Source organism: Sphaerodactylus townsendi, linkage group LG05, assembly GCF_021028975.2.
Source record: "Sphaerodactylus townsendi isolate TG3544 linkage group LG05, MPM_Stown_v2.3, whole genome shotgun sequence".
NCBI classification, from domain to species: Eukaryota; Metazoa; Chordata; class Lepidosauria; order Squamata; family Sphaerodactylidae; genus Sphaerodactylus; species Sphaerodactylus townsendi.
In genome coordinates, this window is record NC_059429.1 from 60796132 (window position 1) to 60818982 (window position 22851).

General features: G+C 40.2%; 2 protein-coding genes across 11 annotated transcripts in view; one reads left to right on the forward strand and one right to left on the reverse strand.

Moving 5' to 3' along the window:
* Window positions 1–22851, forward strand: part of DOCK7 (dedicator of cytokinesis 7) — a 146366-nt gene that overhangs the window by 63356 nt on the left and 60159 nt on the right. For all 8 annotated transcript variants that reach the window (XM_048495884.1, XM_048495886.1, XM_048495885.1 and 5 more), the window contains exons 15-16: window positions 21173–21290; window positions 21882–21952. In XM_048495884.1, coding sequence (XP_048351841.1) covers window positions 21173–21290; window positions 21882–21952 — 189 coding nt within the window. The remainder of the gene's footprint in view (window positions 1–21172; window positions 21291–21881; window positions 21953–22851) is intronic.
* ANGPTL3 (angiopoietin like 3) lies at window positions 1579–16297 on the reverse strand. Of its 3 annotated transcripts, XM_048495893.1 has the most exons (7): window positions 15732–16297; window positions 13354–13464; window positions 12135–12243; window positions 10694–10807; window positions 10210–10305; window positions 2424–2696; window positions 1579–1813 (listed from the first exon to the last, which is right to left on the reverse strand). In XM_048495893.1, the coding sequence occupies exons 1-7, from the start codon at window positions 16224–16226 to the stop codon at window positions 1629–1631; spliced, it is 1383 nt and encodes a 460-aa protein (XP_048351850.1). In that variant the 5' UTR covers window positions 16227–16297; the 3' UTR covers window positions 1579–1628. The 3 variants fall into 3 exon arrangements, with proteins under 3 accessions (XP_048351850.1, XP_048351851.1, XP_048351852.1); XM_048495894.1 differs by lacking the exon at window positions 13354–13464; XM_048495895.1 differs by lacking the exon at window positions 10694–10807.

A 22851-nucleotide genomic window follows, 5' to 3' on the forward strand; every position in this document is an offset into this window, starting at 1 on the left:
CTCTGTAGAAATGAATTGGCCCCTTTCTCTTCTTGGCAACAACTAATGGAATAGATTGGGAAGACCACAGTGCTGTGTTGAGCTAGCGTGACTTGGCCTTTCTGCCACTGCTGTATTCCCTGCCCTGCTTCTTCCTGTCAGCGGTGGCTCTAATTGCCTCCCTATGTTGAAAACAGCTGTCAGGCATTTCTGCTGTTGAAAGAAAATGTACCGTATATACTTGTGTATTTTTCAGCACATTTTTTGTGCTGAAAAAGCCCCACTTGACTTATACACGAGTCAGCTGTATTTTTAAAAATATTTTAGGGTTTTTACTTTGTCGGCCACCAGGGGGCGCAGTTTTTAGGCTAGTGGCACCAAAATTTCAGGATATCATCAGGTGACACTCCTGATGATACCAGCCATGTAATGTTTGGTTTTGGGGGTCCAAAGTTATGGACCCCCAAAGGGGGGGCCCATCCCCCATTGTTACCAAAGGAAGGTAATAGTAGATGGGGCTACCCTTTTGAGGGTCCATAACTTTGGACCCCCTGAACCAAACTTCACTCCACCTGGGTGGTATCATCAGGATAATCTCTTACTGATACCAGCCAGGTTTGGTGATGTTTGGTTCAGGGGGTCCAAAGTTATGGATCCCCAAAGTGGGTGCTCCCATCCCCCATTGTTTCTAATGGAAGCTAATAGTAGATGGGGCTACTCTTTGAGAGTCCATTACTTTGGACCCCCTGAACCAAACTTCACCAAACCTGGGTAGTATCATCAGGAGGGTCTCCTAAAGATACTCTGAAATGTTGGTACTGCTAAGATAAACATTCCTCGTCTGACAGGTTGTGTGAATGTCCCTTCTAAAATGACACCTGCCATGTGCAATTTTAAAAATATGTACACTAAAAATAATGAACTATTCTTTTAAAAAGCAGGATAGTTTTGAGTCACAGTGAACAGGCATGTTCATTCCAGTTTTTATTGTAAGATCCATTGTTTAAAACCCTTCCTTACAAAAAAAGCTAAGGTTTTTGTACTTTTGAAGTTATTGTTGATACCATATTGTTCTTGTTGACCCTCTTTTCCACTTACGGAGCTAGTTTACTGTTTTTCTTTGAAATAAATATTCAAAAACATTTAACCTACTAATGCCTCAATTAATGTAATGTTTTTGGTATCTATTTTTATTTTTGAAATTTACCAGTAGCTGCTGCATTTCCCACCCTCGACTTATACACGAGTCAATAAGTTTTCCCAGTTTTTTGTGGTAAAATTAGGTGCTTCGACTTATATACACGAGTATATATGGTAATTGGGGAAAACTTAAGCCTAGCCTAGTCAGAGGTTCTCCTTCCTTCTGTACAGTAAGTATAATAGTCTTCATGTTCAGCTGACCTTTGATGCTAAGGAAAGCTGACTAATAGTGGCATTCCAGAGCCATCAGGATGCTTGTTAATTATCTGTCCATGTCCTTCTGCATCGTCCTTCCCACCTCTTGGTCACACTGGCCAAGACTCACTAAGCTTTTTAATATGATGAACCAGATAATGTTATGAAGAAATGTTTTGATGTGAATTTTTTCTGCGATTAGAATGAAGTTGTTGGTACTTTATTGAGTAAAATCTACCGTTAAGTAAAGTTGTTCAGTCAAAATTTTCAAACTCTATAGGATGTAACATCAGTTTGGTTGATTTGAGAAGGTAAGATCTTCCTTTGTGAGGCTTCCAATAAAGTCCTCTCTTTCTTCTTTCTAATTTGCCTTTTGAAGTTGGCATGGTATATTTTCCATTCAAGTTTATTTCTTCACATTCATTGTGCCACCAACCACCTGAAAAGAAAATTATAAGTTTCCTGTAATTCCAGTTTGTTGCAATAACAGTAACTTTTATCAAATGGACTGAGGCAGTAGTTCCTGAGGACCATTTAGACAGATATGCATCCCTACAATTCAGATACAGTGTGCCAGTACATTATTTTAGTTCATTTCTAGTGCAATATGATTAAAAGTCTCAAATAATCTTTCTTTTGAGTTTCAGCATAATAATGGTTGAGAAGAAAATAGGTAGAAGAGCTCTGAGTGGTACAGAAATCTGAGTACATGGAGGGTATATTTCATTTGAAATCTCTGCTTGTTAGAACTGTGTGTGGAAAAGCAGGACATTACTGTTTGTTTTCTGTGTTACTGATTAACTGAGACTATTAGCAAAAGTGCGTTACTAAAAATAGTAACCTATTTCTACATCTTAAAGTTTGAGCAGATAGAGAACTAGAAATGTACAGGGAATATTGACAGCTCCAACTGCTTCATCTGCAGGATAGTGAATTTGATGACTATTAGATATCTTGATTTTTATGACAAACTAACTTCTACAGTTCATTTAAGCCATTGTACTGATTATCAAAAAGTTAAAGCATCCCTGTATTCAGAATATACTTACCTGAATAATTTTCTGGACAGTCAGAATTTTCTTCAGTGTTCTTCCCATTATCTTTTATAGAGAATTTAACTTCTTTCTGTTCAGGAAGAGCACTGGGAATATTTCCAGTAACTTTTGCAAGACGGGCAGTGTAATCTGTTTCTGGACCTCCCATTATTAATGTGTACTCAATATAATGTTTGTTAGCTTTCCAGTCTTCCAATTCAGCCCGCAGGATGTAGTGAGCTTGATCTACAATAGAGTGGATCTTATGTAGACCCAACCAAAACTCCCCTGAAAATCCAAGATGCACAAACATAGCAATTAGGATAGGTTGGGGGTAATGTATAATAATTTATATGGATGCATTAATTCTGTTCATTAGGTAGATCTCCTGAGCCTTGGGAACCCTTGAACTTTGCAGATCATTTTTCCTGAAGAGCTTTTTTTTTTTATATCTTTTCAATTATGCACTAATGATCAATAAAACAGAAAATAAAACTAAATTTAAATAGAATGGAAGTTTGGAACTTATCACTGTCTACAAGCGAGGATTCAAGGTATAATTAACAAAAGCATGTCACTGAATCTCTTTGATAAGTGAAGCAAGTGACATATATAAAATTTAATTGCAGTGGAAATGGAGTGTCAGCTACAAGAAAGAAATACACCCGTAATAGGTATTTTGGTAGTGTCATTTACTGTAGCAGCTTTAAATGTAGCATTTTAAGCAGACTGCATGTGATACAACCCTCGTCATGTTTGTTCAGAAATAAGCTGAGTTCAGTGAAACTACTTCTAGGTAACTGTGCATTGAATGGCATTCTTTAGTAGATAGGTTACTGTTGCTTTTTTTTTTTTTGAGCAACATTATTATGTTAAACCACTAACAGTGCAAGCAGTTATGCCATTCTAAGCCATTGACATCACTGGAATTAGAAGAGTGTAACTTTGTTTAGGATTGAACTGTAAATCAGCAATCCTATTTTTCTGCTTTTTGTTTGGTCGATATCCTGGACCAATGGAGCAATTCTAAGTTGTATAAGGAGATCTTAGATAATGTTTATCAAAAATATCTAGAAAGTATTGGATGCTGCATTTATATACATTTTCTTGGAGAATAAACTTTTACTCTTGAATTGCAATGTGTTATTTTAAGCTTTGCTTTTGCTCATGAAGGAAAGTGTTACCAACCTTCTGTCCAAGTCAGACTATTTCCCAAAGACCTATTCCACCTCCCCCCACCCAAAAAACCCTTTTATTAAATGGAATTCTATCTTAACTAATAGTTTTTATCCTAACATGCCACTTCTTTCTCTTCCAGTGTTAGAAGGCAAATTAGTTGATATGGAGGGATGAACATTTGCACTATAGACACATTCTAGAAGAATGCTAATTTTAACGTTTGCAGCAGTATTATAATTACAAAGGACATCATTAAAAGATTTTACATGAGGATTAGTGGTGGGGTGAGGAAATCATAGCACAGAAAACATCTCTTCGATGACCAATCTGAGTAGGCTGTACTGATTTTGATGAACTAAAGGTCTGATTCAGTGTAAGGCCACGTCCTGGGTGCTCATGTGCCTGAGATCTTGAAGAGTGCTTCTTGTCCGAGGAGACAGTATATGACTAATGGATTAACACTCTGGCCCTTTCCGCACGGGCCATATACAGCGTCCCAGGGATGGCAAAAACGCCGTCCCTGGGAGACTGTTCACACAGGATGCGTTGCTGCTTCGGCAGCAGTGCCGTCCTGGCTTTCCCCGGGTGGCGTGAAGCCGCCCCTGAAAAACAGGTTTTGAAAAACAGCATGTTCCCACCGGTGCGGTACGAACTGCACCACTGGGAATACACTGTCTTCCCCGTTGGCTCCGCTCACCATCTTGTGCAGCGTCCCTCTGGAGGGCTGCAGAGACCCACCCACACTGCCCTCCGACCTCTGCAGGTCGCAGGGCTGTGTGGGTGGGTCCCTGCAGCCCTCCAGAGCGACGCTGGATGGGACGGTGAGTGGAGGGGGATGACTGGAGGTGGCTCCATACGGAGCCACCTCTCTGGCTGAGGGGGAAGTGCCGGCCGCTCGCACGCTAGCGTGCAAACGGACCCCAAGCCTCCACCGGCATAAATTATGCCGGTGGAGGCTCGGCTCCACGCATGTGCAGAAAGGGCCACAGACTCAGTAATGTGGAGCTTTGTATTTTCACAGAAGAGAATTATTCTAAAACTATAGAAACAAGTTTCTAGATCTGCCCAGCTATTGAAAGTATGAACTTACAATTATTAATTTGCAAACAATGACATTTGAGATTAGAATGACTTGTAGTTAATTTTTCAGTATTAAAACTGCTATGCTTAATTGCCATTATATGTTGCCCATCACCCAGTGTTGGTCACACATTGTTTCCACTTTGATTCCTGCTCCATCATAGCACATTTGTTTAAGCAGATCGAAACAGCTCTTCAGCGAACTGTGCTGAATGAAATGTTCTTTAACCTCTTCCATGTCCTAAGTAAATGATAACCAATGCAAACAGGGGCGGTTTCTCTTCACCTATTTATCTGGTGACATGATTGGCTAATAATGTCTAGAAACTAGGATTGGTACATATCAAGAGAAAGTTTAGTTCAATAATTTCATACCATTTTATAGTCTATATGAAAGCTGAATGTTGCCTCTGTCACTGCATGGGAATTTCCTCCAGTACATAATTTTCATATGTTATGGAGGCTCTTGAGTATGAATTTGGTCAAACATTTCTTTAACTTCAGAGTCTCAGACACAATGAAGTAGGACAGGTCTGAGGTAGTAGAATGGGCTGTATTAAACTGTTGGTGGGGGTGAAATTTTTGTTGTCCCCATATGTTAAAATTCTTTATAAATAAAAGATCATCATCACCAAGACAGGTTCTGCTCCTAATCCTTTGCAAATCATGCTAGTTTTCCCACAAATTCATATAGAGAAATACTGCCATCTCATTTGGCTGCATATCTAGACTAGGCCTCTGATAGCAAGTGTAAGTCTCAAATGGATTTCTCTTCGCTATTATGGAAATGCCCTAGATGTAATGTAATTCTAATTTAGGTATAGACTGTGTGTGGCCTAATTTGCCTCATAAAGCCAGGATGTGCTTGCTGATAGACCTCCCCTCTCATTGTGATGGGTTCACAGTAGCTGAACATGGAAGTAGACAGAATCTCTCGGCCACTGTTTCACCTTCTAGAAAACAGCTCTAACCTAAGGTCCCTAAGGCAGTCCTGTGCATGCAAAAAAAGGCTTAATAAAAGGTAAACATTTAGGGATACTTTGTGAGGCCACAGCATTTAGATTGCATTTTATCAGCTACACTGGCATATCCATAGGAATTAATACTGATTGGGTTATCTATATATGATTTGTGGATTATATTTTTACTAACTGTACAAAGACAGAAAGGCAGTGCTGTTTTGATCAGTTCTTAATGTGTTGCTATGCTTCACACTCTAATGCTCCTCTCCATGTCAAGGTTAGCCTACACAGGTTTATGAAAAAGATGCTTAAAATTGGCTGAATGTTCCTTTATATATAAGGAGCAAGCATGGTGTAGTTGTTAAGAATGTCAGACTAACTTCTGAAAGATCCAGGTTCAAATCCCCACTCTCCCATGGAAGCTCAGTGGGTTACCTTGCACAAATCACACAGCTTAGCCTGCCTCATAGGGCTGTGGTTAAGATAAAATGTAGGAGGCCTTTTATTGGAAAGAAAGGTGGGGCAAAAATGAAGGAAATAAAGATGTCATAGACCATAATGTACATGCATTGCATATTTTAGCTCAAACTGTTGTTCAGAGGCATTCCTCCCATTGGGCAAAGTGGGCAGTTGCCCAGGGCGCCCCCTTGTGGGGGGCACAAAAACTGTTCGTTTGTGGAATTTTTTGTTTTTTCAGTGTTTTCCTGTTTTTGGCCTGCAGAGGGTGCAGTTTTTAGGCTAGCAGCACCAAAATTTCAAGGATGTTTTGGGAGACTCTTCTGATGCCATCACCCAGGTTTGGTGAGGTTTGGTTCAGGGAGTCCAAAGTTATGGACTCCCAAAGGGGGTGCCCCATCCCCAATTGTTTCCAATTGGATCTAATAGGAGATGGGGCTACACCTTTGAGGGTCAATAACTTTGGACCCCCTTAACCAAACTTCACTAAACCTGGGAGGTATCATCAGGAATGTCTCTTACTGATACCACTCAGGTTTTGTGAAGTTGGTCCAGGGGGTCCAAAGCTATGGACTCCCAAAGAGGGTGTCCCATCACGCATTGTTTCCAACGGGAGCTAACAGAAGAGGGGGGCTACACCTTTGAGGGTCCATAACTTTGGACCCCATGAACCAAACTTCACCAAACCTGGGTGGTATCATTAGGAGAGTCTCCTAAAGATATCCTGACAGATTGGTGCTGCTAGCTTAACAATTGCACCCCTGACAGCAGGCACCCCCCAAATTTCCCCAGATTTTCCTTTTAACCCTCCCCCCCACTTTGGCATGGATTTAAAGGGAGAATCTGAGGTCCCCAGTTTAAACACATTGAAAGGGATGCTGTTTCAGGGTGGGGGAGAATCAACCCCAAAATAGCATCACTTTCAATGTTGTTTAAACTGGGAACCCCAGATTCTCCCTTTAAGGTGGATTTAAAAGGAGAATCTGGGCTCCCTAGTTTAAATACAATTGAAAATTATGCTGTTTGGGGGTGGATTCCAGCATCACTTGTTTAAACTAGGGAGCCCAGATTCTCCTTTTAAATCCACCTTAAAGGGAGAATCTGGGGTTCCCAGTTTAAATAACATTGAAAGTGATGCTGCTTCCCCCAATTGGGGGGACTGGATACAAGATCATAGCAGTAATAAAACATTTTGAAATCATTTTGAAAATGTTTTCAAAAAATTATTTCTGCTGTGTGGCATGGCCCATTGCTGTGTTCAGATTTGTGAGTTGGGGCATGTTCTATAATGTGATGGTGACTTTGAAACGACTTGGTGAAAAAAAATCATTGCTTGGTCACGGTGGGGTAGGGCAGCTGCCCATTGGGGCGGGAGGACAAACTCCAGTTTGCCTAGATACGCCACTGGGCGTAGGTACAAGGGGGCTAGAGGGTGCCCTGGGGGCATCATACTCCGGTTTTGCCCAGGGCTCCAGTTTGTCTAGTTACGCCACTGCTGTTGTTTACATGCTATACTTCACAGTTGCATGGAAGCTTGACATTGGTCAGACTAATCTTATCTCTTTTTCTTGTTAGAGTGACAAGCTTGGTAGATGAAGGGAATGCTGTGAATGTAGCATACCTTGATTTCAGTAGGGCCTTTGACAGAGTCCCCCATGATATTTTTGCATAAAGCTAGTAAAATGTGGGCTAGCTAATGCTACTGTTGAGTGGATTTGTAATTGGTTGACCTACCAAACTGGGTGCTTACCAATGGCTCATCTTCATTCTGGAGAAAAGTGACTAGTGGGTTCCGCAGGGTTCTATCCTGGACCTAGTGCTATTCAATATTTTTTTATCAAGGATTTGGATGAGCGAATTGAGGGGATGCTAATCAAATTTGCAGGTAACACCAAATTAGGAGAGGTAGCTAATAACCCAGAGGACAGAGTCAGAATTCAAAATGACCTTGACAAATTAGATAACTGGGTCAAAACTAACAAAATGAATTTCAATAGGGAGAAATACAAGGTACTACACAGAGACAGAAAAAGTAAAATGCACAGATATAAAATGGGTGATATGTGGCTTGACAACTGTTCATGTGAAAGGGATCTGGGAGTCAGTAGACCACAAGCTGAAAATGAGTCAACAGTATGATGTGGCAGCTAAGAAAGCCAGTGTGATTTTGAGCTGCATCAGTAGGAGTATAATGTCTAGATCAAGGTAAGTAATGGTACCATTCTATTCTGTGACATCAGACCTCACTTGGAATACTGCATCCAGTTCTGGGTACCACAATTCAAGAAGGGTATTGACAAGTTGGAGCATGTCCAGAAGAGGACAACCAAAATGGTAAAAAGTCTGGTATCCATGTCATAGAGACTTAGGGAGCTAGGTATGTTTTGTCTGGAGAAGAGAAGGTTAAGGAGTGACATGATAGTAATATTTAAATATTTGAAGGCTTGTCATGTTGAGCAGGGGTCTTCAAACTATGGCCCTCCAGGTGTGCATGAACTACAATTCCCATCAGCCCTGCCACTTGGACATGCTGACAGGGGCTGATGGGAATTGTAGTCCATGAACATCTGGAGGGCCATAGTTTGAAGACCCCTGATGTTGAGGATGGAGAAACTTGATAATGATAATGCCTCACTTCCTGCTCTATATAGACCATTGAAATCTGGTAGTGGTACAGTAATGGCCCCCTACATTCAACACATTACCATAGCCAAATACCGATGGGCCTTTTCTAGAGCACGGTTTGACGCATTTCCATCATCTATGCTTATAGGCAGATTTGGGAAAACCCCTTGGCATTTGAGGAAATGTGTTTGTAATTCTGGGGATGTTGATTCTATGATACATATCTTGTTACACTGCATGCTGCATAAGGCAGAAAGAGAGCTCTTTATTTTACCTCTGCTTGTGCAACACAGCTTGATAATTGCAAAGGATTCTGACCAAGAGATTAGGAAAATGCTGTTGGAAGACAAGGATGCAACCATCTCCCAGCAGGTAGCAAAGTTCTGTGCATTGGCGTATAAAAAACGCAAGGGCCTACTTAATCAGGGATGAGCTGAAAGCCAAACATTCATGTAAATGGTTAGCTGTAATAATTGTTGTAATTTGCTGTTGTGGGTGTGTGCTGTTGTTTTGTTTTGTCTTTGCTGGCCTTTGGCCGTATTAAACTATCTATCTATCTGCTGCTTCAGAGATCAGGAGATGGAGTAATGGATTCATATGAGAAAAGAGATTCCATCTAAAATTAGGAAGGAATTCCTGATGGTAAGGGCTGTTCAACAGTGAAATACACTGCCTTGGAGTGTGGTGGATTCTGTTTCTTTGGAGGTTTTTAAACAGAGGCTGGATGGCCGTCTGTTGTCCTATGCTTTGATTGTGCGTTCTTGCATGGCAGAGAGTTGGACTGGATGGCCCTTGATGTCTCTTCCAACTATGATTCTGATTCTACATGACCATTGTATCTCAGTTTTGTGATGTACAGATCATATTGATCAGACCTGCAAACACTGATGTTGGTTAAATATGAAGTCTAGCTCCATCCAGAGGAAATGGGGGAAGGACAGTGTGATTTTCATGATCTAGTATTTGTGTATTTTAACATTCATGTAGCTATTCTCAAAGTCCATTATTTGTCTGGTTGGGAAACTGGTTGAGTTTACAGTGCAATCCAACACATAGTTACACCCTACATGTTTATTACCAAGATAGTCACCATGCAATCCTAAGCAGCATTACAGCATTCTATACCCATTGAAATCAATGTTCCTAGAATAATTTAAGATTGGATGGTAAGTCTTTCAACCTAATTTTAAGACTCTTGTACAGATCTGGTCATCTAAGAAGTAGTGTGCCCATGATGATTTTTCTATGTGAAAAGCTATATAAAAGCCATATAATATTAGATTCAATAGATATCTTCATAGTGTACCAACTCGTTTGCTTAGGGATAAAAAATGTAAGGACAGCCCAAAACAGGGAATGTGACACTCTCATTAAACTCTCTAAGATACATCATAGCTTATTTGTAAGCGTTAGTGTATGCACAGGTTTGACGCATGTAGCATGTTAGTAGATTAAATCCACATTCAATCTTCGGGAATATTATGAAGCAAAACATTTACCCTCAAGGTTGCCAAAACCATTGATATAACTCTCCCAGGTTTGGTTGAAATCTAGAGATCCATCAACTCTATTTTGAATTACTGTCCATGAACGTTCTGTGAATACAAAAGAAAAATAAACTTTAAGTACAGCCTGTTTGGCTGTTTTTACAATTCATGTTGGACTTTGCAATAGATATAGTCCACACTCTCTGAATCCCACTGAATCAATTGTACATGCAGTGGGGTAAGGAAGAAGAATGTATAGAATGTAGTTTGCAGTGATGTAGTGGTCTTAGGGTGTGTGTGTGTGTGTGTGTGTGTGTGTGTGTGTGTGAGTGAGAGAGAGAGAGAGAGAGAGAGAGAGAGATGGTGCTCACTAGTACTGAGTAGCAGCACCCTTTTTCAGGGCTGTGCCAAGTCCTGAAGGAGGAATTTTTGGAAATTGGTGCAACCTTATAAGTACACGCCCTTTTTTAAAACAAAAAAACCACACAGAACTTACCTGTTGTCATTTCACAGTATACGTTAAATGTGTTGGATCTGTTTGGCTTAATAGAATAAATGCCACTGAATTGTTCACCTCTGTTGTGAATCCAAGTGCAGTCTGTAGCATTGCCTGAAATTTGTAAGAGTTTAAAATGTACAGCTATATTACTAGAGGTAGAAATTTAAAAAGACTCAGTTAAACTTTTCAGGTTTACCCAAATAACTGAGCACAAGTGGTGCAAGATGTTTGGAATCCTTTTAATGTGAGAGTTAAACTTTTACATTTTGGCAGTTCTAGATTTCACATACTTTTCAGTGCAATCTTATGCAGAGTTTCTCCATTCTTATTTCATTAATTTCAATACACGTAGACTGGAGTAACTGCAAATATTGCCGTATTACATGTGACAATTAACATCAAAATGATTTTGATGTTATAGAAAAGCTTAAATGAGGCCGAGTAAAATAGTATCACTGGTTTTTTTAAAGAATATCTTCCCTTACTGAATATTAACTTTAACTTGAATCGATCTAAAGTTATTAAAAATTCCAAATTTTAACCCAAAGTCTTCCATTATTTAGGAGCCCTTTTCCAATTTTGCAAGAGGTTGATCTAATATTTTAATGTAACTACTTTAAACACTTTCCATATACTGAAGAGCCATCTCTCCTACAAATATGGGTCTTCTTTTAACCAGCATGGCAATTAGCAGTTTGGCATTGTCTGTGAATCTATCTTACGTTTTTATACTGGGCATTCTACAAGCATCTAGGGCAGCTGTTCTGTTTGCCTTTACTATATGTACTTTGTAATCGACTCTGCAGTCTATAAACAGATGATGATGTGTAGAAGGCTGAATTTCTTTCCTCGGTGTATTAAAGGCCCTTTCCGCACAGGCGGATTATGGCGCCCTGGGGACGGCAAAAACACCGTCCCCAGGAAGCCATTCGCACAGGGGGCACAGCTGCTTCACAGCCGCGCCACCCTCGCCCCGCCCGAGCGGCGTGAAGCCGCTGTTTCCCAACCTCGCTTGGGAAGCGAGGTTTATGGGAAACGGCGGCTTGGAGCCGCTGCCGTGCGAACGGCAGCAGCTCCAAGGTGCCCTCTTCCCCTTCCGCCCTCTACCTACCGTGGCCGTCCGGCGTGTCGCCGAGGCCTGGGGACACGCCCCCCCTGCCCTGCGACGCCGGAGCACTTGCACAGGGCAAGGGGGTCGTGTCCCCAGGCATCGGCGACGCGCCGGACGGCCACAGACATGGTAGGTCGGCCGGGCGAACAGCAGCGGCGCCTGCCTTCCCGTTGTTTCTGGGACCGCTCGTGCGAACAGTCAGGGGTGGGATACGTGCGTGGAATGACGCCCGACTCCAACCCCCATCGTTGCCATGCAGAAATGGCCTTTGTTTGTCAAACAGCATTATACAGAAAGCAACTCATCAGCAGAACTGTATTCACTTACTTTTATAATCCTGAATGCTAGCTGTTGTGTTATCATGGGTATTCTTTGCTTCATGAGTCTTCAGAAGAAATGCAGTCTGTATGTCACCTTGAAAACCTGTGTTGTTTATCTGGAAAGAAGGATAATGTACTTTTCCATTTATTATTAAAGGATTGTTCATGTGTAAACACACAGAAGATACAGATCCTTTGCAGGCCACCATTGGAGAAAATGAGCAGTCAACCCTCCTTCCCCTATTGTCATTCATAACCAAAACTCCCATCTCAGCTGGTATTATGGGTGGCATCTGTACAAGTCCTTAGCAGCGTTTATTTTCTGGACTGTTAACTTTTATTAGTTTAGAAAACACTTTTAGATTACCTCCCCACTGTTAAACAAAGAGTCTAAAGATGGCTTCACACATTACTCAAGGTACAAGTTGTCTCAGTGCAATCCTTGGTGAGGGAACCAGCCTCCACATGGGATCTGAGGATCCACTGGACCTACAGCTCTTCTCCAGGCTACAGAGATCAGTTTTCCTAGAGAAAATGGATGCTTTAGAGGGTGGTCTCCATGGCATTGTTTCCCATTGAGGTCCCTGTCCTCCTCAGGCTCCATCCCCAAATCTCCGGGGGGGGGGGGGTGTTTAGGGGAAGCTGGCAACCCTATCCTAAGCAGAATTATGTCTTTCTAAGCCCATTAGTCAACTTTGACTTCCTGACCAATGAACCTTATAATTCATGAGTCTTCAGGCATTCACTTATTGCTTTCACACCTGGTATGTTTAAAATACTGGTATGCTTAAAATACTCTAGATACATTTATATAAATATAATAAGTAAAATAAAATGTAGGGGATTGAAAAAACCTAAACTGCTTCAGCAATTTTAAAGCTGAAACTACAGTTCTAAATACGAAAGCTTATTTTTCCGTCATACAATATCAGAAGCTGCAGTGAAGAGATTTGTTTGCAAATTACTACATAATGGAAATAGTGTATGATTTTTAATATTTCTGTGTCTTCTGAAGGTTGTTTTATTTTATTACCTTCCTTTTCTATTCTACTGTTTCCATTCCCATCCTACTTTACAAGCTCATTCTTCCCCATGCTGTTTTGTTTCTCCTGTTTCTGTATCTTTCCCCTATTGTCATTCATAACCTTCTCTCCAGAATTTCCTGGCACCTTTTAAAAAAAACCCAGAAGAATGTCAAAGGGGATTCAAAGAAGCAGCAACTATACCTTCTCTTCCAGTGGTTGTATTTGCTTTTGTTGTTTGTCATATTGGGCAAGCAGGCCTTGAACGACCGTGTGAAGGTATGAGAGGCTATTGTCCTGCTTCTCCCCAAAGTTCTGCATGGGAAATATAAGTAATTGTACCATATACTGTTGCATTTCTGTTTAAAATCACACTACAGATTTTTCCTGAACTTTGGCTCTTTTGTACAGTGAAAATGCGTTAGCCTTATGATATATTTGCCTTATCCTCTGTCCAAAATATGTGATGGATTAAGAACTAGAACAGAAGGAAAGCCACTGATCGCTGAATAGGATGGGTGTAGAAAGTTTTGATCTTGTAAATCATGTCATATCTGAGCAATGTACATCTCTGCAGGAAATGGCAGCAAGTATCCTGGCTTGTGAGATTTTACCCAAAATCTAGATAGTATTGGTGCTCCCTCGGTGTTGCAAAGGCAACCAGAAAGCCTGCATCCATTAATTTGCATGATTAGGAAAGGTCAGGAATGTTCTGAAATCAACCTGGCCATATAACAGCTGATTATAATGGGCAATCACTGATACACTGTCTCTGTTCTGTGACTGACCCATTTGCTACAAGTTATTTTCTAGTAATAGCCACATGCATTGAAAAATCTTAATTTTATAAATGGAAACCTAATCTTCATTTCTGTTGTCATAAAGTCTAGCAATTAACAAATATTTTCCAACACAGTATAACTTTACATAATATCTTGATAATATCTAATAGACCCGTGTATATTAAAAAGTTCACAAGGTAGGAAACATACAGGTATAAGTGACAGATATTTCTAAAAATCTGAGGAAACCCCATGGTTTGCAGAAAAATGAAGTTTTTGAAAAGGAACAGTGAAAGACAAACAGGCAGAATAGCATATTCACAGACTTCATGGGGGGAGGGATAAAGAACTTTGGATAGCATATAGAGTTGCTGTGGCAACTGAACTGGCTCCTAATGGCAGTGGGGATGGGGTGCAGAAGAGGAGGCTGGCAAAGGTGGAAAAAACATGAAGAAAATTGGAAACAAAAGGAAGTGGAAACGACAGAGAAGAAAGTAAGGGAGGAGAAACTGCAGGAGATAGGAACAGCAGGTGGATGAGTGGCTACAAGAAGAAAAGACTGAATGACTGAGAAAGGGGAGAAAGATATGTCGAGCATGGATGAACAGGAGGAGGAAATAGAAGCAAAGGAAGGGCAGAGAAACAGTGATGGAGCAAGAAGGAGGTAAGCAGGAGCTGGTCAGGAAGGAGTGAAAATTCTCCAATGCAAGTGCTCTCAAATTCTCCTCTTTTATGTCATACTGCAAGATGGTATGTACAGCAGTTTGAAGGAGATTATCTACTATAGTTTCATCCTGCCTTTCCTCCAAGAGTTCTGAGTCCCTACATGATTTTCCCATTCCTCATTTTATCATCAATCGTCTGAGGTAAGCTTGACTGGGAAGGGCCAAAGGGCACCTAGTGATGCTTATCCTGAGGAGGGATATGAACCCAGGTCTGCCAGATCCTTGTCACTACACTGCATTAGCTATCATTCTTTACAGCATCATCTAGCCAATTAATTTGCCCATGGCTGAGCAGAGATTTTACAGTGTATTTCCTGCTCCTGCATATGTCTAATAACTGTTAGCTTTTCCATCTTGCTACAAAAATGCATGGAGAGAGGGGACCCTATGAATATATATGTCCTGGAAAGTAAATGTAAAATTTTCTAGCGCCTAAAATTTAATAGACTAGCAGTACCATCCTAAGCAATCAAACTCTTCTAAGGCCATAACTGTGTTTAGGATTGTACAGTAGGTGCAATTAGACCCCTGAGGAGAGGGCATTTTTCAGCTGAGGTAACCACTACAGAAGAGGCTATCCTTCTGATTAAGAAGCCAGTTAAGAAGGTGGAAGGTCAATGACAAGTAGGCTCATACAGGATTTGGTAATCCTCTTATGGTATCATGTGAGCTAAATGATATTATTCTGTTCCTTAGGATTAGTTTTTGGAAAAACAAAGTCTGAAAACCATTTTTTGCTATTTTTTTTCATAAGGCTTAGTTTTACTTAACACTGTTGCACTTTTTCATAGTAACAATTTCTTATTTCTATAGCTGTTGGTACAGGAAAATAGATATATACCACTGAGGTGATTTTACTTAAATCCACAATGAACACATTATAAACTAATTTACAATGAAGGAACACTTGCTGTTTTCTTCCTACATTTAAACATTTTTATTTTTCAAAATGCATGGTACTAGTAAATTTGTATGCAATCAGCAACAGTATCAGAACAAAATCAGAATTATATCAGAACAAAAATATTTCAGTCTACCTCACTGACTGCCCTACAACTCTTTCAAATCTACTTACTTTAAGTGAAACAATTTCTGCCCGTTCTTGAATTTCTGGCTGGGTGTGAAACAGTTTAGTAAGTTTTTCTTCCAGCCTCCCTACTTTATCTTGAAGTTGAATCCTCTCTTGTGAAAGGATTTCAATCTTAGAATTCAACTCCAGAGAGAGATTCTTTATTTCTTCATTGTTGGCTTGCAGTCTGGAAGTTGTTTTTCTGAGTTGCTTCTCTTCTTCTTTAATCTCATTTGTCTGTTGCAAGAGCTCATAAAAAGATTGGTCAAAAATGTTTAGCTTATGAAAGATGTCATCCATTTGCCTCTTGGTCTTGACAGCGAAGTCTTTAAGGCCGTGCCCAATCTGAAGAAGTCCATTGGCTAGTAACCGCACATCATCTAACATTGCAAACCTTAACTCTGAATCCTGAAGGGATGGTTCCACGGAAGAGTAGTTTCCATCTATTGTAACTGAAATAACTGGAGAAATGGTAAAGAGTAATAGTGCAACTATATTCATTTTTTTTCTGCTGAAAAATGTTCTGATAGTCTTCAAAGCAGATTTTTTTCTCAGTTATTAGCCTTCCTCTGTTACAGTTGTAACAGGTTTTGGTATGCCTGTATGTATAATATATATATATATATATACTTCTGCTTGTTTCTCAAAAGTCAAGTTGAGTTAGTTAATCATTAAACTAGTCATGTACTATTGAATTAATGTAGCCTGTGTCCTCTTCAGGCTGTTTATCAGAAAAAGAACTCTTCTGACTTGATAGTGAATGTTACTTAGAATTAAATAGTTCATAAGTAGGCCAGTCTTCTATGTATAAAGTCTTCTATGTATAAAGTTATTTTTAAAACTCTAATTGGGAGATATGAAAGTTGCCTTAGCAAATTACAGTTACAAGCTTGAAATGAAAAGTCAAAGCTAGAACTTTTAGTATACAGCAGTACTGTAACTTTAGGCAACAGGAGCAAACTTTCTCAAACATTACAATTTTAACATTCCAAGGACCACCATTAGATCTCCAAGTCAATTGATGTCTGTTGTGGAACCACCATCTTCTACATGGCTTGAGAAGTGCTGCTCTAAAGCATTTTTCAGTATTTTCCCACATGTTACAGATCCCATTTCACTTCACAGGAACTGCTCTGCTGAATCAGACCCAGTCTATTTAGTCCCCCATTTGTTTTCCAACAATGGCCATGCATGGTTCTTGCAAGCCTCTGTGTAAGAAAGTTCTTCCAGATCTGTCCATGAGAAGCATCCAGAATGACTCCACATTAGAGTCAGGACAGATTGGTATTTATTCCCCTGGGATCTGTTTTCAAAGCTTTTGGCTTGTTCCAGGAACAAGTGAAGCATCAATAAGGAACACTGTTTCTTAGTATGAGTGAAGTGTCTTTTCCTTATAATTAAGTCAGCCACATACATCTGGGTTTACAATGGAAGAAAAAATCAGTTATAACAGATTTCAGGCATTTCAGAGCTCTCAAGAGCAGAAGAAGAGAGTGAGGGAGTAGATGTTGGGATGGCACAGCTGTTGCTCAGCATTTGATAACGCAAGTGCAGGATCAGTAATGCTTCTACTTTTCAGAGCTCATGAACAAGGCTGTCCCTCCCTTGTCCCTCCCCCTTTCCTGCAAGGAAGTTGCTTGCATCCCACACAGCAACCTGTTCTTGCATATTACACAGCACAGACATCTGTGCAGGCATGGAGGTAGTGGCTCCCTTCTTTATCTATCTTCCACCTACCAAATCAGCCAATCCTATGTGACATATGTGTGCCAGAGAGGGAAAGAACATACTTCCCTTATATGACGCAGGAACTGTTTGTTTGGTTCTGCTGCTCCAAGATATTGTATGCCCCGCTTCTGACCAGAGGAGGTAGCAGCATCGCTCTCCAGTTTTTTCTTTTTGGTCATGGAACTGCTGCTGCTGCTGCTGATGGAGTGAGCACTGAGCAGGCAAGTGAACTGTTGGAACACCACTTGCTACATGGATTATTGTGTTTATTTTCTGTCTACTGCAGAACCTCTCCAGGAGTACAAAAAAAACCCAATTTGGTAAAGTCTGTTTACAATATGAATACAGATGGCTGAAACTGAATTCTTGTACAACAGACCACTATACGTAGTATACATATGGCCATGGAAGCTTGGAAGTATGTGGCTTCAAGTGTGGCCTGAAAGTGATTGTTTCATGTTTTATCTTCCAGTTTTTGTTCTAGAGAACCTCATTGTTTTCAAGTGAAAATGAAACTACATGATTTAAAACAGTGGTTCTCAACCTGGGGGTCGGGACCCCTTTGGGGGTCGAATGACCCTTTCACAGGGGTTGCCTAAGATTCTCTGCATAAGTGTTCTCCATCTGTAAAATAGATAAATGTTAGGGTTGGGGGTCACCACAACATGAAGAACTGTAATAAAGGGTCGCGGCATTAGGAAAGTTGAGAACCACTGATTTAGAAGATATTAAATGTTGCTATATGGCAGCCATGGGCCCTGAGATAAACAGGCCACTTGAAATCTGGTACTCCACCCACAGCAACTGTGTTATGGTCATTGCACATAATAGCTACAGAATTTATCTTTTGGTTCTACTTTTTCATGTTCAGCCCAAACTCCATGGCTTTTTCTTGTTCTTCCTGACAGAAAAAAAAGGATCTCTGGGGCCCCACAGGTGTGGTCTTTAGTGTGGGTTTTAAAAGGTGACACTAGTGTGTGATACCCATGGAGGGCTAGTTTCTAGAGACCAGGTTTTCTTCATGTGCAGAACTCAATTTTTTTTGCATAAATAAAAATTCTGGATCATGGGATTTATTCCCCCAACTCATAAGGTTCCAAGAAAGTGAATATAATTATCTGATATTATTATTATAATTCTCCATTTTTCTCCAAAATGGAGACCCAGTGTGACTTCCAACACATCGTCCTCTCTATTTTATCCTGTGAGATGGGTTAGGCTGAGAGAGAGAGTGTGACTGGTCCAGGATGACCCAAGAGAGCTTCTATAGCAAATTGGGGTTTTTAATCTGGGTTTCCAGATCCTAGTCCAACACTGTAACTGTTACACTGGTTCTTTTTTGAGAGAGAGAAATGAAACGGGGGGGGGGGGGTGTAAAGTCCACCTTTTAAAAATGGGCCAGTATATCTGTGATTCCTTACAAGAACACTGTTCCTAATATATAGATCATGCAGCTTGGCTTTGCAAATATATTTAAATCCCTCTTTTAGGCTACTAATAATACTTAATGAAAGTTTTATGAGCAAAGTACATTTTAAAGTAAATTTTCATATCCATTTTTATTTGAAAAAGCACATTGAGGAGCAAATGTATTCATGCCAGAATGAGGTAATTTAGGAGAGCCACAAAAGAAAAGGAGAAGATCCTTCAGCAGCTGTCTGCAGAAATAATAAAGAGAACATTGATTAAGCAAGATGACCAATGGGGATGAAATTCCAGCGCTTAATTCAGCATGAAGGTCTCCGTTTGAAACAGAAAGAATTGCCTATCTGTTAACTTAAGCTTACTGTATGGTGTGGAAGGCACAAAACTAATGTGACTTTTTAGGCCGGCCTTACATAGTACAATGACATTACCATGGAGGGTCACGTGGGACAAACATTGTGGGGCAGGGGGTTTGGTCATTTGCATAACCCATAGGCTGTGGTATGGGCATGGCATATGCTTAGTTACTAGATAAACTGCAAGTTGTGCAAGAATATTTTTATGGAAATGTTAAAGCTTCAGATTTTTAAAGCTTCAGATTGAGACCATTTCAAAAGTCAAATGGGAACAGAGTTTTGTGAAGCATATCATACTTGGTTCATGAGTCTTGCTCAGTGCTTACAAGATTCTTGCAGGGTTATCAACAGGCCTGGGGGAAAATGTTTTGCCCATTAAAATAGATTAAAATAGGTGTTATTTACTAAGTGATATTACCTCTATGCCATGAAAAGCTTTGGCTGCCCATTTGCCCACATTAAGCCCATTCTAAAGGAAAAATACTTTTTTTTCACCAGGTGTGTTGGCAAGCCTAGCTGTTGTAATGTCACTTGTATCTGCACAATGTTTCACAAATGTGAAGGGAAGAGGGAGAGAAGATCAGTATTGCACATCTTTGGAACAATTAGATGCAAACCTAAGTCCCAGAAATGCTCATCAGATCTAAGTCCCAGAAATGCTCATCAGAGTTCAAATTCTTATGGCAATTATAAGCAATGACCCTGCCCCCATTATTTATTTATTTACTTTATTTACATTTCACTTTTGTCCCAGTGGGAACCTGAAGTGGTTTACAACACTCTCCCCTTCTCCATCTTAACCTTCCATTAGGCCTGCGAGGTAGGTTAAGCTGTGTGTGAGTATGACTGGCCTAAGGTGACCCAGCAAGCTTCCATGGCAGTAGGGATTCAAACATGGGTGCAGTATAGTATCTCTAAACTCCACAGGCATATGAAGCTTTCTTATATTGTATCAGGTCATTGGTCTTTACTGTCTACCCTACAGTAAAACTGTAAACTGAAGACTGTAAAACAGCTCCAGCCATCTAATTAAATGACTAACAATTCAATCCTAAGGAGAGTTACTCCAGTCTAAGCCTATTTGTTTCAGTGCTTAGTTTAGTAAATTAGCTCACAAAGCTTCTGTAGACCAAATAAATAATATACCTCACACGTATATGTATTCTTCTTTATCCATTTAGTCCTCACCGACTCTTGGATACTCTGTAAACCAGTCCCCTCCATACTTCCCTGTTTGCCACAACTTCTTTCAATTGGTTGATGTTCTTGCCCATGTCCCTCTTAATGGTTTCCAACCAACGAGTCATTGGCCTTCCCCGTTTCTGTTTACCACTGACCATTTTGAGTAGCATCTCTTTTTCCAGTGAGATATGTATTACTGGTTTTCAAATGTATGTAGATGCTGTTGTGATTAATAAAATACAAGCTTATTTAAAAATTGCTGCTGAATTCATAGTAGCCTTTTGTCATTCATTTTCTTAATCCATGAAGTCTGGTAGTACAACCATTGTTGTAGGGACCTGTACCTTTTTTTGACATTTTTTCTGACATATCTGAAAAGTTTAGGAACCAGTGATTACCTCCTTTCAAGGTTATTATGAGAGATGCTGGATTAAAGGCTGGATTTGAGTCCAGTAGTATTTTAGAAACCAGCAAGATTTTCAGGGCATAAGCCTTCAAGAGTCAAAGTTGCCTGTATCAGACACAAGTAGGAATACATTCCGTATAAGTCTGTCAGATGGTGGGAGTGGTTTTCCAAAGAAAGGAGTCAGGATGGGTTAAAGATTGTAAGTCAGTTGGCACAGTTTAAAAGATGCACAGATAATACTACTGACTATATTCACTTGCAAAATATTACTTCTTGAATATCCAAGAAGCTCTGCTTTATCCCCATTGTGACTGAATTAGGCAATTTTTGCCCTTCTGCTTACTTTACAGAAACCTTCTATATGTATATCCTCAGACTCTTAACTTTGCCAACCGGCAAGGATCTGCTCGGAATATTACTGTAAAAGTCCAGTTTATGTATGGCGAGGATCCAAGTAATGCAATGCCGGTATGGTGCGTCACTGTGTGTGTGCATGCTTGGTCCCTTTATGTGTTTATACACGTGTCTTTCCTTTGACTTTCATTACTGTGGTTCAAGACTGTGTGTTCTGACAGGGGATGCTATGATATATAGTCCCAGCAGTACTTGCTGTACTTTTATTTATGCAACTACTGCTTTTGGTGGTGCAAAGCCAAAATGGAGCACTGTGCAAGTTACTGATAGCCCTCAGTGTAAATATTAGTACTATTTTGTATCCTTTTATTTTTCACATTTTTTATCAATGTGTGTCTAGTCGTGTGTTCTTGAATTTTATTGCTATTCTTTCACACACAGTGTTTTAGAGAATGTAGGGGACATGAACTACATCTCATGCAATCTGAAAAACTGTCTCTCTATCTAAAACCTTTCTGCCTGTTTTTTCATATGCTCTTTCCAGACCAATTTGTATAATAGTTCCGTAGAGCACAAAATAGAAATAAAAGCCTCAATCTTTATTTTGGTATTACAACATTGAATTATTATATATGCTAGGGGGCCTTACTGATCTACATTCTAAAGAGCATAGGTTAAAATGGCTTCTTTTGTTTACTTTTGCAGGTAATCTTTGGAAAATCCAGTTGTGCAGAATTTTCAAAGGAAGCTTACACAGCTGTTGTGTATCATAACAGGTAAAATGCAGAACATGCTTTAAAAGGATAATCTGACTTCACAGGGCATTATAACCACTAGATTGTACATCATATTAAGGAGTATTGCATTTTTGGCTTTGTTTCTTGATCAGTTTGGTTTTTTCACTACTCATCGAGCCTAGTGCTCCTTATTTTTTGAATGGCAGCACATCTGATATTTTTGAATGGCAGCATATCTGATATTCTTTAACAGGAGGTGGTGGGAGTTGTCTGGACTATTCTGAATGTAGATCAGGTGTTTTGACTCCAACCTATCAAGTTGGGTTCTGAACTGCTGTAGGTTCCAGAAGCTTAGCAAGCTCTGTATTTGGAAGGGAGAGCGCCATGGAAAGCTCTGCAGTGGAAGGCATTGGCAAACCACCTCTGCTTCCCACTTACGTTAAAAGCCCTTGCTCGAATCACCATAAATCAGTGTTGACTTGATGACACTTTACACACACATTATACTCCCTTATTAGTTTTGTAACAGCTAATATGGAATTTAAATGTCTGACATCTCCTTTGATTTTTGAAAAGTTGCCAGATGTGAGTAGCTGCCTTGAATCTTCTTGGAAGAAAGGCACAATAAAAGTGGTTTAAATTCATAACATGCTTTGAAAAATGACAAGTTGTATACTACCATTGCACCCAGCCAAGAGTGGATTTTCCAAATTGGGAGGTTGCAGGCCAGGCCCAGCCTTATAAAGGCTGCCTAGGCCCACCTCCCCACCAACGTCAAGGCACCCAGCGTCACTGCTTGGTGCCCTAGAGCTTGGAAAACCTCGCGAGCACTTGGGAGCTCGCAAGGCCAAGGGAAGGTGGCAGCCAACAAGGAGGCTGTCCCTTCCCCATCAGCAATGGCGGTCACGGTAAGTCGCGCCCGCTTTTTTCTGATGCAA